This window comes from Topomyia yanbarensis, chromosome 2 (assembly GCF_030247195.1).
Source record: "Topomyia yanbarensis strain Yona2022 chromosome 2, ASM3024719v1, whole genome shotgun sequence".
Lineage (NCBI taxonomy): Eukaryota > Metazoa > Arthropoda > Insecta > Diptera > Culicidae > Topomyia > Topomyia yanbarensis.
This window is the reverse complement of record NC_080671.1, coordinates 335923583-335936481: the sequence shown is the minus strand read 5'-3', so window position 1 is coordinate 335936481 and position 12899 is coordinate 335923583. Positions and strand designations below refer to the sequence as shown.

General features: G+C 40.9%; 1 protein-coding gene across 2 annotated transcripts in view; it reads left to right on the top strand.

Moving 5' to 3' along the window:
- LOC131684013 (coiled-coil domain-containing protein 174) overlaps positions 1 to 12899 on the top strand; it is a 131669-nt gene that overhangs the window by 40774 nt on the left and 77996 nt on the right. The window contains exon 4 of one of the 2 annotated variants that reach the window (XM_058966480.1): positions 3030 to 4185. In XM_058966480.1, the coding sequence (XP_058822463.1) occupies positions 3030 to 4177 (1148 nt within the window). In that variant the 3' untranslated portion in view covers positions 4178 to 4185. Of the gene's footprint in view, positions 1 to 3029; positions 4235 to 12899 lie in introns of those variants that run through there. The other variant, XM_058966479.1, reaches the window with a different exon arrangement.

Genomic DNA, 12899 nt, shown 5'->3' with positions numbered 1-12899 from the left:
GCTCCTGTATTCATCTCACCCATTTGAATTCATTAGTTAGAGTAGAGTCTGGTATCTCTATTCAACGCATTAGGTCAAATGGTAGGATGAATAAGGGAGCGTTGTACTCAACTTTTGGTTCCGCTCAAACGCGAGTATTTTACATTTTTCAAACCATATTTTTTGTGTTACTGCTTCTTAGAAACGAAGCAAGGCTGCTGATACTTATTTTAGCACAATCTAATCACTGTAAGCCGAGTTACAACCAAAATAGTGTAACATCCTGACTAATGAGATGAATAAGGGCACGTCTACCGTAGTTGAACCGAATACACGGGCGTAATTTTTCTGAAGAAAGTGTAAGTTTGTGTAAATCACAAACAAATGAAAGGTATAACTCTCCCATAAGCTGCTATTGAATTTTTAGTTGATCCGACGTCCGGTTCCGGAGTTACGGGTTGAAGAGTGTGATCAGACAGCAAATTCCCATATCAACTGGTAACAACATGATGTCTAAATGTTGTAATACATATTAAAATAAGTGCAACATTACTTGGATTTGCAAGTCTAGATCACTTATGACTCTTAGGCGTGCCTTCACCTATGACGGTTCTTGATGCCCCCGGGGAACTCACCAAGTTCTTAAGCTAATATCATGCCCATTTTCCAGCGAATTCTCTACCGATTTTCACAAACTTCAAATGGAAGATACAGTAATACCCTTGACTGCAGCCGAATTTCATTTGGTTCTGACTTTTGGTTTCGGAGTTACAGGTTGGTTAGTAAGGTCACAGTGAAATTCCTCATATAAACCGTTACAATCGTAATACCTCATACGCTTTAAATCTATTGAAATGGACACCAAATTACTTCGACTCGCAGGTCTAGATCACTGATTGCCAGACAAATATTCTTTAAATATATTGTCCACTATCGACAATTCCGGAAGTTCCGGATTCCGGGCGTATTCCATAATTAAAGTCACATCGATTCTTAAGTGATGAAATGGAAGATATAATATGCAGTTGGATGTAGCATCGTCCCCTCCCCCTTACCCTTACACCTTCTCCCTTCATCACCCTCCACCTGGACCACCCTCACACCTGCATTCCCTTCATCCACAGCGTATACCGAAATAAGAAGAAGGGTTTCTGAGGCATCCTCCATTCTCAGGCCACTAAACCCCACCCCCACACGTACATACCCATTCCCCTAACATTTCAAAATCTGATCACATGAATATAACATTGAACTCAGGCTGATAAAGTCAATTAAATGTTATACTTTTTTGTTTAAAGTGATTCGATGTCAACCTTCGTGGTAGTAGCAGCGGGATACGTGCTAATAGAATAAGAAATAATAAGAATGTAATAGACATTTTCACAATTATATTGATCAATCCCAACCAATTAGCAAGGGACTGGAAGGTGTGAAATATTTTTCAATATTAAGAGCCATAGTACTCAAGGAAGAAAGTTTAGAAAAGCGTAGCATAGGGTCATATGAGCAAGCTTAGAGTTTTAGAGCAACGCAGGGGTAAGGATATTTTGGTATTAAATGCGAATCACGGCATGCCCAGACAAGCGTAAAGTCACTTAATGACTTATGCTGCCAGAACCGGGAAACTTTAAGCTTGCTAATATGACCCTATTCCACGCTTTTCTAAACTTTCTTCCTTCAACTCCTCGCTTTTTCTTGAGTACTAAGGCTCTTAATATTGAAAAATATTTCACACCTTCCAGTCCCTTGCTAATTAAATATCGTTACAATATAAATAAGGAAAAGGATTGACTCACTCTAAGTCGTTAATAAAAACCTGTTTTAATTGACCTAGTGGTGCAATTGTGCCTTTCTCATTTATCCAAACTATGATTCAATAGCTGGTTATGTTCAATACAATTGTGGAAATATCTATTAAATTTTTATCATACTTAGTACGTATCTCACGACTTCCACGAAAATCGACGCTGACTCATTTTTAACAAAAAGTATAATAATTAGGGTAGAGTGTCTATTTTCATCCTATTTGGAAGGGTGCCACACTAATTCATTAATTACTCGGCCAACAATCAATGGAAGGCGTACAAATTGGCATCAAGAGCCTTGCTTCGTTTTTAAGAACCAATATAATAACATAAATGCTCTGAAAACGGTGAAACATTCGTGTTTGTACGCAACGAAAACTCAAATCGAGTGCCCCTATTGTTGCCTCTTGACTTGACTCAATGCGTTGAACAAAAATAGCAGAAGCTGCTCTAACCAACGGCTTCAAATGGGTAGGGTGATAACAGAAATATGGCGAAATTAGGCTCATTTCCCCTTATTAGCTTAATCAGCATGAGTTTAATGTTATCTTTTTGTGATCATAATTTGAAATGCTTGGAGAGTGGCGTTGAAAAGGTAGATGGGGGAGGGTTAGCAGAATGAGAGTTGTATTACCATACAACCTAGAAGAAAAAAACACGGTTTCGAGAAAAATGCCATTTTGAAGCTGCCATTTTGAATTTTCAAAAAAAAGTCGTTTTCTAATTATCGATAAATAACGAAAGAAAGATCAAAAGCAGAAGTTCGTACGTCATTTAAGTTTTCCACGGAAAAAATTCAAATATTGCTTTGATTTTCCGCCAAATCCAGGAGAATGTCCCCTTAATATCGATAAACACATTACGAAGTGTGATAATCTCATCATCAGATGAATGAGGGCTCATTTATTTTGGATTTTCGATAAATGCACGATTGTTAGTGCTGCGGGAACTTTTTCCTACCGGGCGGCGACTTAAATTACAATTTATAAATACATGTATAAGTCCCGAACGAATATGTATTCTTCCTATTGCTTGGTATTTCTTACACAATAAACTGTCTTGTTATAAGCTGTGATGTTCCATCATATGAACTCATAAATATTTACAACATTTTCTCGTATCAGTTTTACAGTATTTACGTAGGTGCACCAAAGCTGGTAGAAATTGGCATTTGTGCCAAGATCAACGTTTGCCAATTTTGTTACATACTGAATTGCCCTCATTCCTCTCTCTTTTACTTCACAGAGGCCCGCCAGCATGGTGTTGGGTACTATGCTTTCTCAACGGACCGAGAGGAGCGAACCCACCAACAGCATGAGCTAGATGCTCTCCGGGAGGCCACCATAGACGCGCAAAAGGAGAAGGACGATTTGCGCAAAGCACGCGACAAGATAATTGCCGACCGGGTGAAAGCGGCCAAGGCAAGGCAACGTGCGCGGCTTGGATTACCACCGGAGGAGGAAGAGCCGCAAACGGAAGCTAAGGACGAGGAGCTGTACGATACGACGGCGGAGAAGAAACGGCTAAAGGCGGAAGCCAAAGAAAAGAAAAATAAGGAAAAGGAAGAAAAAAAGCGGAACCGTGAACGGCTGAAGCACGTTCGCCCCTGGGATGAAGGTAAAGAGTTGGATGAACAGTCTGAATGGAAGCCCGCACGAGAATGGCACGTCATGTCCCAGGAGGAGTGGAACGAGATGAAACGAAAGGAAAGAATAAGCGAGTTTGCTCCACCTGTGGAAAAACCTACAGGTTGGGTGGAATTGGTAAAGAAAAATCCCCTGCTGCAAGCTTCGCAAAACGACGCAAATGATTCTGGGCCAAACGATGAGGAAGAGGATGAAGATGACGAGGAACAGATTGGTCCGCTTCCTCTGCAACGATTCGATAGCGCCGAAGAGAGAATTGCTAATAATCCACTTTTGACATCCGCCCATGACGAAGCCGAAGAGATCTACATGCCGACAGTGCCAGGAATGGAAAACCTCATTCTACCGGAGGAAACTAACAGAACACTGTTTTTCACCACCAAGAAGAAAGAGTTTAAAAGAAGAAATTATGATGCTTTTCTAGAGCCTGCTGGGACGGAGAAGCAGCAAAAGCTGCAGCAAAATTCAATACCGATACGGAATGAACTGAGCGATAGTTCGGAGGATGAGTGTGAACATAAACAATCTGCCGGCATGGGAGTGCAAATTCCGCCACCACCCACCTTCGACTACTACGGACCAACATCATCATTACGAGCGAAGCCGAATCCACGCCAACCACCGGTCACGAAAACTGCTCTGGAGGCATCGATTGAAGCCGGACTGAAGTTTTTGCGGAACCAGTCGGACAAGGGGGGCCCCAGCATAGCAACTAAGAATAAGTGGACGACCAATGCGGACTATTGAGTTGGACGGTGAGTTTTGAAATAATTGTTGAATAAACAGGCTAGGTAATCGAATTTACTTATTCATTTACTGTTGGCGAGTGAACACGTGGGCATGTGTACTTTCTGTAACAACTGGAGTTTCTAAGTGTGCAAAATACAAATGATTTTCTGCTTATGTGATGTTTTCTGTAGTAATTTGATTTTTATTAGAGAGATGAATTTAAATTTTTTCAGTGCTCATTAACACACAGCATTTTGCACACTCTGCAAACACGTGATTATATAGGTACTTGGTGAAAATTATACACCGGTTTTGTTGCCAAAAATGCTTGATCAAATTCTAATATAAGTTTGCCGAATTTTAATGCTTTATATGAAATATTGACAGTTTTGTACACAATATGTTGGATTATTCATGTTGCAATAAATTTTATAATATATTTGTAATATCTTTTGTCCAATAATTGAAGGAGAAATAAGAGAAAAATTGCGCAAAGGAAGGAAGGAAGAAAAATATTAGTTGGCTTTTCTCGATTTAATCTGAGTTGTTCTAATTTAAAAGCTTCTCCGAGAATTAATTTTTATAGTACATTTAACATATATTTTTCAACATTTTTTCCGTTGCACTAGGCCCGGAGGGACGGGTCTTGTATATCAATCCACCGAATTGTAACTGTAACTCTATAGTCATGACCGCATGTTGGCTCCTGGTAGTACCATTTTCCTACCACCGCTTGTTAATATTATTAAATTAATATCGATAGCTGTCTAGACGCTAGCCGATTCAGAGATGCCGAGCAACTTGATTTACATTCATCGAAGAGTTTTGTAGTGTCTATGAATATTAAAAGTAGTTGGCCTTGATGGAATTAGATTTACATGTAAATTGAAAAAATGAAATCCCGCATTTCAGCAATTAACCCTTTGTGCCGAAAACTGTTGAAAGCCTTTTCAATATCTAGTAGAGCAACTCCAGTGGAATGAGATTTTTGGTTTTATCACGATTGTAATAAGTTCCAAACTGCTCAGGAAGCAAAATAGAATCTTCATTGATATGTGACATCATTCTAGTTAGAATTTTTTATTTTCAAATGATTTATTGATAAATAATTTACTGAACTAATTGGTCGATGATTAAATGCTTCTGTTTGATTATTATCTGGCTTCAGAATAGGAATAACTTTGGCATTTTTCCCTCTTTCAGGAGAGTATAGGGGAACCCGGAACTATTCGGACCTAAGCAAATCGCCCTTTTAGGTGGATAGATGTTAAAAAATTTACTGGTCGAAGGTCCTAATTGTTAGTTTGAAACCTCAGCTACATTTTGGTGTCATAAAGGGTTCATTTACACCACTCAATGGCAGCGCTAGGCGACAATTTGCAAACCTCTAGATTTTTCCATACTTTAACAATGTAGTGGTTATCCGGACCTCCCTACGGGGCAATTCAGGCCGTCATTTTTCTTTATTTTTTTTACAATGGAATTATCTTTACCTATGTTATATTTTTAAGAGACACTTCTTAAGAAGCCAAAAAAAATTGCTTTACAAAAACTTAATCTGGTAAGTCACAGCTGTCAATTGGCGGCCCATGTATTTTCTTTGCTGTGGCGTGCGCAGTGGTGTGCGCAGCTGCAAGCCGCTGAACGGTGGTTGACGGAATGGGGGTCCGAATAGCCCCGTACGCTCATTTCGCACAGAAGTGGTGAGCGTCTCGAAAATATCTGTGTTTTCACCCAAACAAAAATCATTCCATTAAATAGAAGCCTGAAGCTTTCTAAAACACTTACTTATTATTTTTTCACTTTTATTTATTGCTTTAATCACGGTTTTACCATCATAATGATTTTTGTTTTGAGGATGGCAAAAAAATGAAACATGTTTTATCTCCTTTCTACAAAGAATCAAATTCAGCTCTCAAAATTAATGTTTCAGAATAGCGGTTCCATGAATATGTACGATAGTCAGAAATTCTTGCTATTTTCTGAGAAATCGATGGGGTCCGAGTTACCCCCACTGTCCTAATAGCCCCGGGTACCCCTACTAATTCGAAACATTTGATGAATATTTTGACCAAGTATCTCAAGGTGATTTCAGGAAGGTTTTTAAGAAAAATGTCAGGTGCAATCACTCGGAGCCTTCGATTGCTTTCAACGCAAGCTCCGCATTTAAAAACCCAAACCTTTGCTCGGCCCGCACCACCTGTATTTCTCCCTGTAGTTCGGTCTCAATCACTCGGTCAGTGTAGCCCCTGGCTTCTGCCCGGTCTGTTACGCTGTTTTCGTGTTCAAAATTAATAGCGGCTAAACCTGACGGCACCGGTGCGCTATGGGGAGGCATGTGGCCAAAAATCGAAAATTGCATCAACTCCAATTTAAACCAATTCTATACTGAATGTTTATTTATACTCTAGCTAAGAAATTCCCAGAGCATCTCGGCAATATATTTGACCAAACTGTGTAATATGGATGTCTAAAGATAAAATTTATGAAAAATAGACATATCACGTGCGTTTTCTCAAATGTTCGTAACTTTGTTGAATTTTTCATAATGTTCAAATATGTCATTTTAAAGCTAAGAATATCAGCTTTTTGATTATATTACTGGAAATGCATATATACTGCATTGCTATAGAGTTATATGAAAAATAACCAATCAAAGTCCTAGAATATCCACAAATTGGATCCAAGAAAAAAGTCCCCCTGTGTCCCCAGGAATTCTCGATGGGGGATGCAAGGATAGTGCATCTTCTAACTTATAGCGAAGATTTTAGTTGTCCGAATTTGCCCTAAACTGAGAACGCATCACTTGAAGTTTTAGAGGCAGTCTCAACTAGTAGACCAGAAAAGGATGCTTCAGTATATGTTTTGGTTGAGTGTGTCATATTCCACAGCGAAATGAGCGTGGATTGCAATTAGAGTATATGCATTGAAAAGATAGTTGATCTGACTACATTTTTTCCATACACCATTATTGTGTAGCAATAAATGGTACTGAGTTGTACTGGAATTTCCAACCTACCGTTAACACGTTCAATGTAACCAAATATTTGAAATTCTTAAATAGCCTGATTTGTAACTTCAAATCAACCCCGGAATCGTCAAAAGCTGCTTTTGTGACCAAGACAATTTTATGGCCACTCGTAATATAAAAATGTATTTCAATACTTATTCTGATAGTTTTAACCATTTCGTTTTCGTGATATTGGTTTATATAGGATTCATTATACTATATCTCCGGAACAAGTGTTCCAAATGAAACAACGATTAATCGCAAACTATAAATATGAAGAAGATATACTGACATAGCAATCAACTGAAAGAGCGACATTATCTTTAAATCTCATTGTTCTTTTCAACATTGCAATTTTCACTAAATAGCCTATGCACTTCAAACTCCTTTCTATTTACTTCTATTTAAATAAATAAATTAAAATATTTATCTGTCTCTTTCACGACTTGCATTCTCTCTCCGTTACTAGGGTTAAAAGCACATGTTATCTGAGTTTTTCCTTTTTTCGTTTTTTGAGTTTTTTGTAACACTTTGCCGCCAAAATCCCATTTTCGCTCAAAAAAAAAATCAAAAAAATTTTTTGTAAAAAAAGTTGTAATAATAATTTTATCGAAATATTTTGTAGTTAGAGAAAATGATGTGTTGAAGGAATGTGAAAACTTTCAAAACGATTGGCCTAGTAAATTTTGAGTTATGATACACACCGTATTTTTTCGAGGTGCCTTCGGAAATTCACTGTCACTTGACCAATTAAAATTTAAGAAAATATTGTTCAAATGCTGCATCATTATATGGAATTTGATTGAATTGACTAACACTCTCTGTGCCTCTTTAATTTTTTTGAGAAAAGGATCACCTTGAATACTTTAGACCAAACCCCCCACCTCTCCCCCTCCCCATCCCTCTTAAGGTTTTTAATCCTGGATACATCCATTATGAGTGTCGTACATTATTAACACCTCAAACAAGCTTTTCCCGAAAGAATATGAGACAAAATATTTTTGGCCACCTATTTGTATGGAACCTTCCCATAGTGCGGTGGTTGAGTGGTAAGTGTGACCGCCACTCATTCCAGTTGGTCTGGGTTCAATCCCAGCCCAGATCGTTGAGATTTTTGTGAGGTGAAAAAATCTGTGGCTAGGTCTTCCTTCCGAAGGGAAGCAAAGCCGTTGATCCCCAGTCCATGAGTTTGATGGATCGATATCTAGTCCCAGATAATGTAGTCACCTCGCTGGCGTTAGTCATGAAGAATTAGAATCCAATTTCAATACTTACTAACATATATCCCTACACCCATGACACTTGTGTAGTACGCAATAAATCAATAAACACTTTAGGATTACCATGAGTTGCACATTGAAAGATGTTTCGCTACTTCCATGCATAATTGAACATTCTAATTCTACCGGCTAAACCGGTAGATTTAGAATGTTTTAAAGCACTGTGCAGTGTGCATAGGTGAATGCGGTACTGTAGTGTGCGATGCTTTCCCAAGAGTCAGTTTCCATCCACTTAACGAGCTACAAATACCGAAACTCTCTTCTTTCAGCTGTGGGGAACAGCGGCCCCTCTTATAGTAGGACATTGCCTGGGTATTTAAACTCAGGCGCTATCATTGACAAGCAGACCGTGCTACTGATAACTATAGCATCGTAGTCGAGCAGGTGACGGTGACAAATCCCGAAGCTCTATCAGAAACAACACAGAGTCAGCACCACCAAAACACAACGAACAACCCGAGTGAATACTTGCAACAACAGCGCTCCATTGGTCGGACCTTTGAACATCTCGGACACCAAAACACCACAGAACTTCGTGCCCTGAGCGTCCTACGTCCTCAGTCCGAAACTGTCTGCTATTCGTATATCTCTCGCAGGTACTCACAACAATGACGTCGGAGGATACGGAAACCCCTTCCCGTCCCACCAAATGCCTTGTGGATGAGATGGCGCAGCGAGCATGAACTCGCCCTCGTTTAGTCTTCACTTCACCGCCTCAACCACCAACTCAACATCACTGGCTTTCCAGTGGAACACAAATGGCCTGCGAGGATGCCTGGGTGACCTGCAAATGAGTATTGCCTAGACTTAACCCATTTGTATAGACCTACAGAAGACGCATATCCGGGATCAGACATACCCGACATCATGGTTTGTACACCGGTATTTTTGGACCGCCGCCAGTGAGGATAACATCCACCATACGGTGATTGTGGCCATCCTGATCGATACCATTGGATACCGAACTAATAGTCGTCGCCAGCGTAGTGCACCGAGCTGCCAAGTTTAGCGGCTGATTTCCCAAGTTGAGACCCCATTCATCATCATGGAAGATGTAAACAGGCAGCACACCATGTGGAGTTCGCGAACAGATGAAATCCGCCACCGACTATTCACTATTTGCTCGGGTAGCTGGCAGGAGCTTGTGGGTGGACTGTTTTCGCCAACCTATTCAACAGTGACCACTTCCCTATCCAGGTTACGTACGCCCAGACGCCACCTGCAACAATCTGCCGAAGGCGGTGGTTCTACGATCAGGCAGACTTGATCCGCTACGAGGAAACTGTCGACGATCTAATAAATTGGGACGAGTCATACCGATCCGCATCAAAGTCAGCGAGCTGATGATTTCAGAAAGGCCAGGAAAGCGATTGAATAGGCAAATAACGCCAGCTGGACCAGTTTTGTGGAAAGTATCTCTTCAGACTCCTCGACATCAGAGCTCTGGCGGCGAGTTAACACCTTAAGCAGAAAGCGGCGACACAGTGCCGTTAATGGGTGCATGACTATCGGCAACGAGCTAGACGGGCACTTCGTTTCCACCCCACCCGCGTTCATGCGAATCAAGCAAAGGGTGAAAGTAGCCTCGTGCGATTTGCATCCGATTCAGGTCAACTATACAACTAGCTGAAATTGAACTTTGTGCGCCATTAGAATCGGTCCACGGCAAGTTTGCTGGAACGGTTGATGTTGGCTATCCTCTACTATGACATTCCCCGCTAAAAGCCAAGTAGGAGATATTTAACAGAATTAACCGCGTTTGGAGTGGCGTTCCGATGCCCGCTTCGTGGAAGGAAGCCCTGGTAATCCCTATCCCAAAGCGATGCCAGGGTAATAGAGCGCAGGACGATTTTCGCTCCATCAGTCTGCTCCCCCGATTCGCTAAAACGATGGATTGAATGGTGAACAGACGGTTGATCGACCTGCTGGAGGAGCGTAAACTTTTGAATCAACGACAGTCCGCGTTCCGGCGTGCAGCAGGAGACGGCATACCATGTGGCGTCAAGGAGTACTGCAACAGCTGTCCAACTGGGGGAAGCGGAAAATGGGCCACTCCCTGAGTGAGGGCGCCCAATCTGACGCTTTTTCGGAGGATAACAGAGTCCCCCAGATATCGGTCCTTGCCGTTATACTATTTCGGGTGTTCACCAGCCTGCCAACGGGGATCTACATTTTCGTTTTACGCTGATGACATCACTCTGGTCGTGATTGGAAGGACGGACGAACCCATCGTAAACTTCAAGCCGGCGTAAGTGTAGTGAGCCAATGGGCGGTATCCATCGGAGTTAATATGTCGCACGCTAAAAGTGAGATTACGCATTGCTGCAGCACAAACTATATAGCAACAGGGAGGCCGATCATCCTGGACGGATCCCTCATTCCCTACCGTAAGAAACCGAAGATCCTGGGGATAACCTTGGACTGTCGCCTTACTTTCGCGTCACATTTTCGACGGATCAACGACGACTGCCTAAGTTTTTGGCGACTAATTGAAACAATCAGCTCTTGGCACAAGTGCTGCAATCATCGCACTACACTGAATATTAGCTAGGCAGAAGTCCACAGCACGATATTCTACGGGGTAGAGCTGACGTCCTGCAATATGGAAGGTTTCATCAATTTTTAAGACCCTATGCCACGGGACAATTCGCGCTCCTTCTGGCCTGCTTCCCAACACGCCTGCTGGAGCGACTTGCGTGGAGGCCGGATTCTCCTTCTTCGTTGGGTAGCTGCACTCATCATCACCAGCAGAGTATTGGGATTTTTGAAACGTACAGCAGGAGAGGTCAGCTCCCTGCTACAGCCAGTCAGCGAGATCTACCGGGAATTTGTCTGCAGAGCTGAGAGCCGGCGCCGCCGGTGGAGAAGCCAGAGCAAAATACAACCGACTGATGGTCAACAGGTATAGAAACGCGGATATTCACTAACGACTCTGAGATGGGGTTGGAATAGAAGTGAGCGGAATAAGGGAAAGGCTTCTTTGCTTTTAAAATTTTGTAGATACCCTGTTTTGATGAAAAACTAATGAAAAACACCAAACATTACACTTTTTATTAACTTTTAATGGCTCTGCCGCTCTTATGATCCAAAATTTGCACAAACTAAACTAACAAAACTTCTTGATTTGGATTTCCAGAAAAATAAAAAAAGTGCTGAAAAAATTTGGGACAATTTAGGAGCACTTCAACAGGCATTAATTTGAAATTTGACTCAAAATCGGCCCATTTTTCAATAAATCAAAATTCGCCACCAATAGGGAGCGTTTTATCAAATTCACTCCGAAGAAGAAAGTGATCATAATACCCTAACCTTTCATTTAAGCAGTAAGCTGAACGACTTTTTTTAACATGATGTTATTTTGAGACACCCTAATTACCAGCCATGGACTCATAGTTTGGACGATTGAGAAAGGCACAATTGCACCATAAGGTGGATTAAAACAGGTTTTTACATATGAAATATTCGCCTCAATAAAAACACTTTCTGGTCAAAATTTGGTACAAAACGTGCGTGTTTTAGCTTTCATTGAACTAGGGACTGTGATACGTATAGAGTTCTATGTAATTCTTTTGACACACACACACACCTGAATTTCGATATAAAAATACACGCCGTAATATGCCAACCAAGATAACTTTTAGATGGGCCATCTTCATCAATGATAATATCCCACATGATTACTAGCCCCAGCAACTGACATGTTTGGTGGTGCACATCGCATAAAACAGTTTACTCCTAATTATGGACCGTCTATCTGCGATGACACTGTGTAGCCAATCACTGTCACCATCAGATAATAGTGTAGCATCCGGCGCTCACTTGTATGTTATGACCTGGGACCGACCGGCGGGACCGACCATCGCGCTTTTTATGCAGTTACAACGAAAATATCGTCGAGAAACGGTTTTACGATTATGGTCGACATAATAAAATGTAACTTTCTCATAAAGTCGTAATGTCACTGCGGAGGAGGGTGTTATGCGCTGGTTGCCCGCGAGAATATTTTGTTGGCTACATTATTGCAATTGGTGTAAGTATGCTGGCAACATTCGAGACAAGTTTGATTCTCCCACGCGGATGTTTCGATTTATCTTGTTTCTGGGTGTAATTGTTTTAATGGGATATTAAACTGTGTTTCGTTTACTAGGACTGCATCATTTTGTTTACAACTTTACCGTAATTTGGTTTTCTACGATTGGTGTCAAGACTCAAGGTAAATCTTTTAATGTTATCTGGGAAACAATGAAAGCAGTTGCAGTATCCTGCTTTTGCAGGATATTGTGATTTGAATATGTAGATTTACTAAGTATACGTAGGATAAAAATGCATGAAATTAAAAATGAGCCAAGGAGTTTGCATTTTGACTTTGTCTCTTCAGAATCTAGCACTTGACCAAGGCAAACCTCTTGACCTATTATAGTTCAGTTTTTTTTGCCATTTCGGATATAGT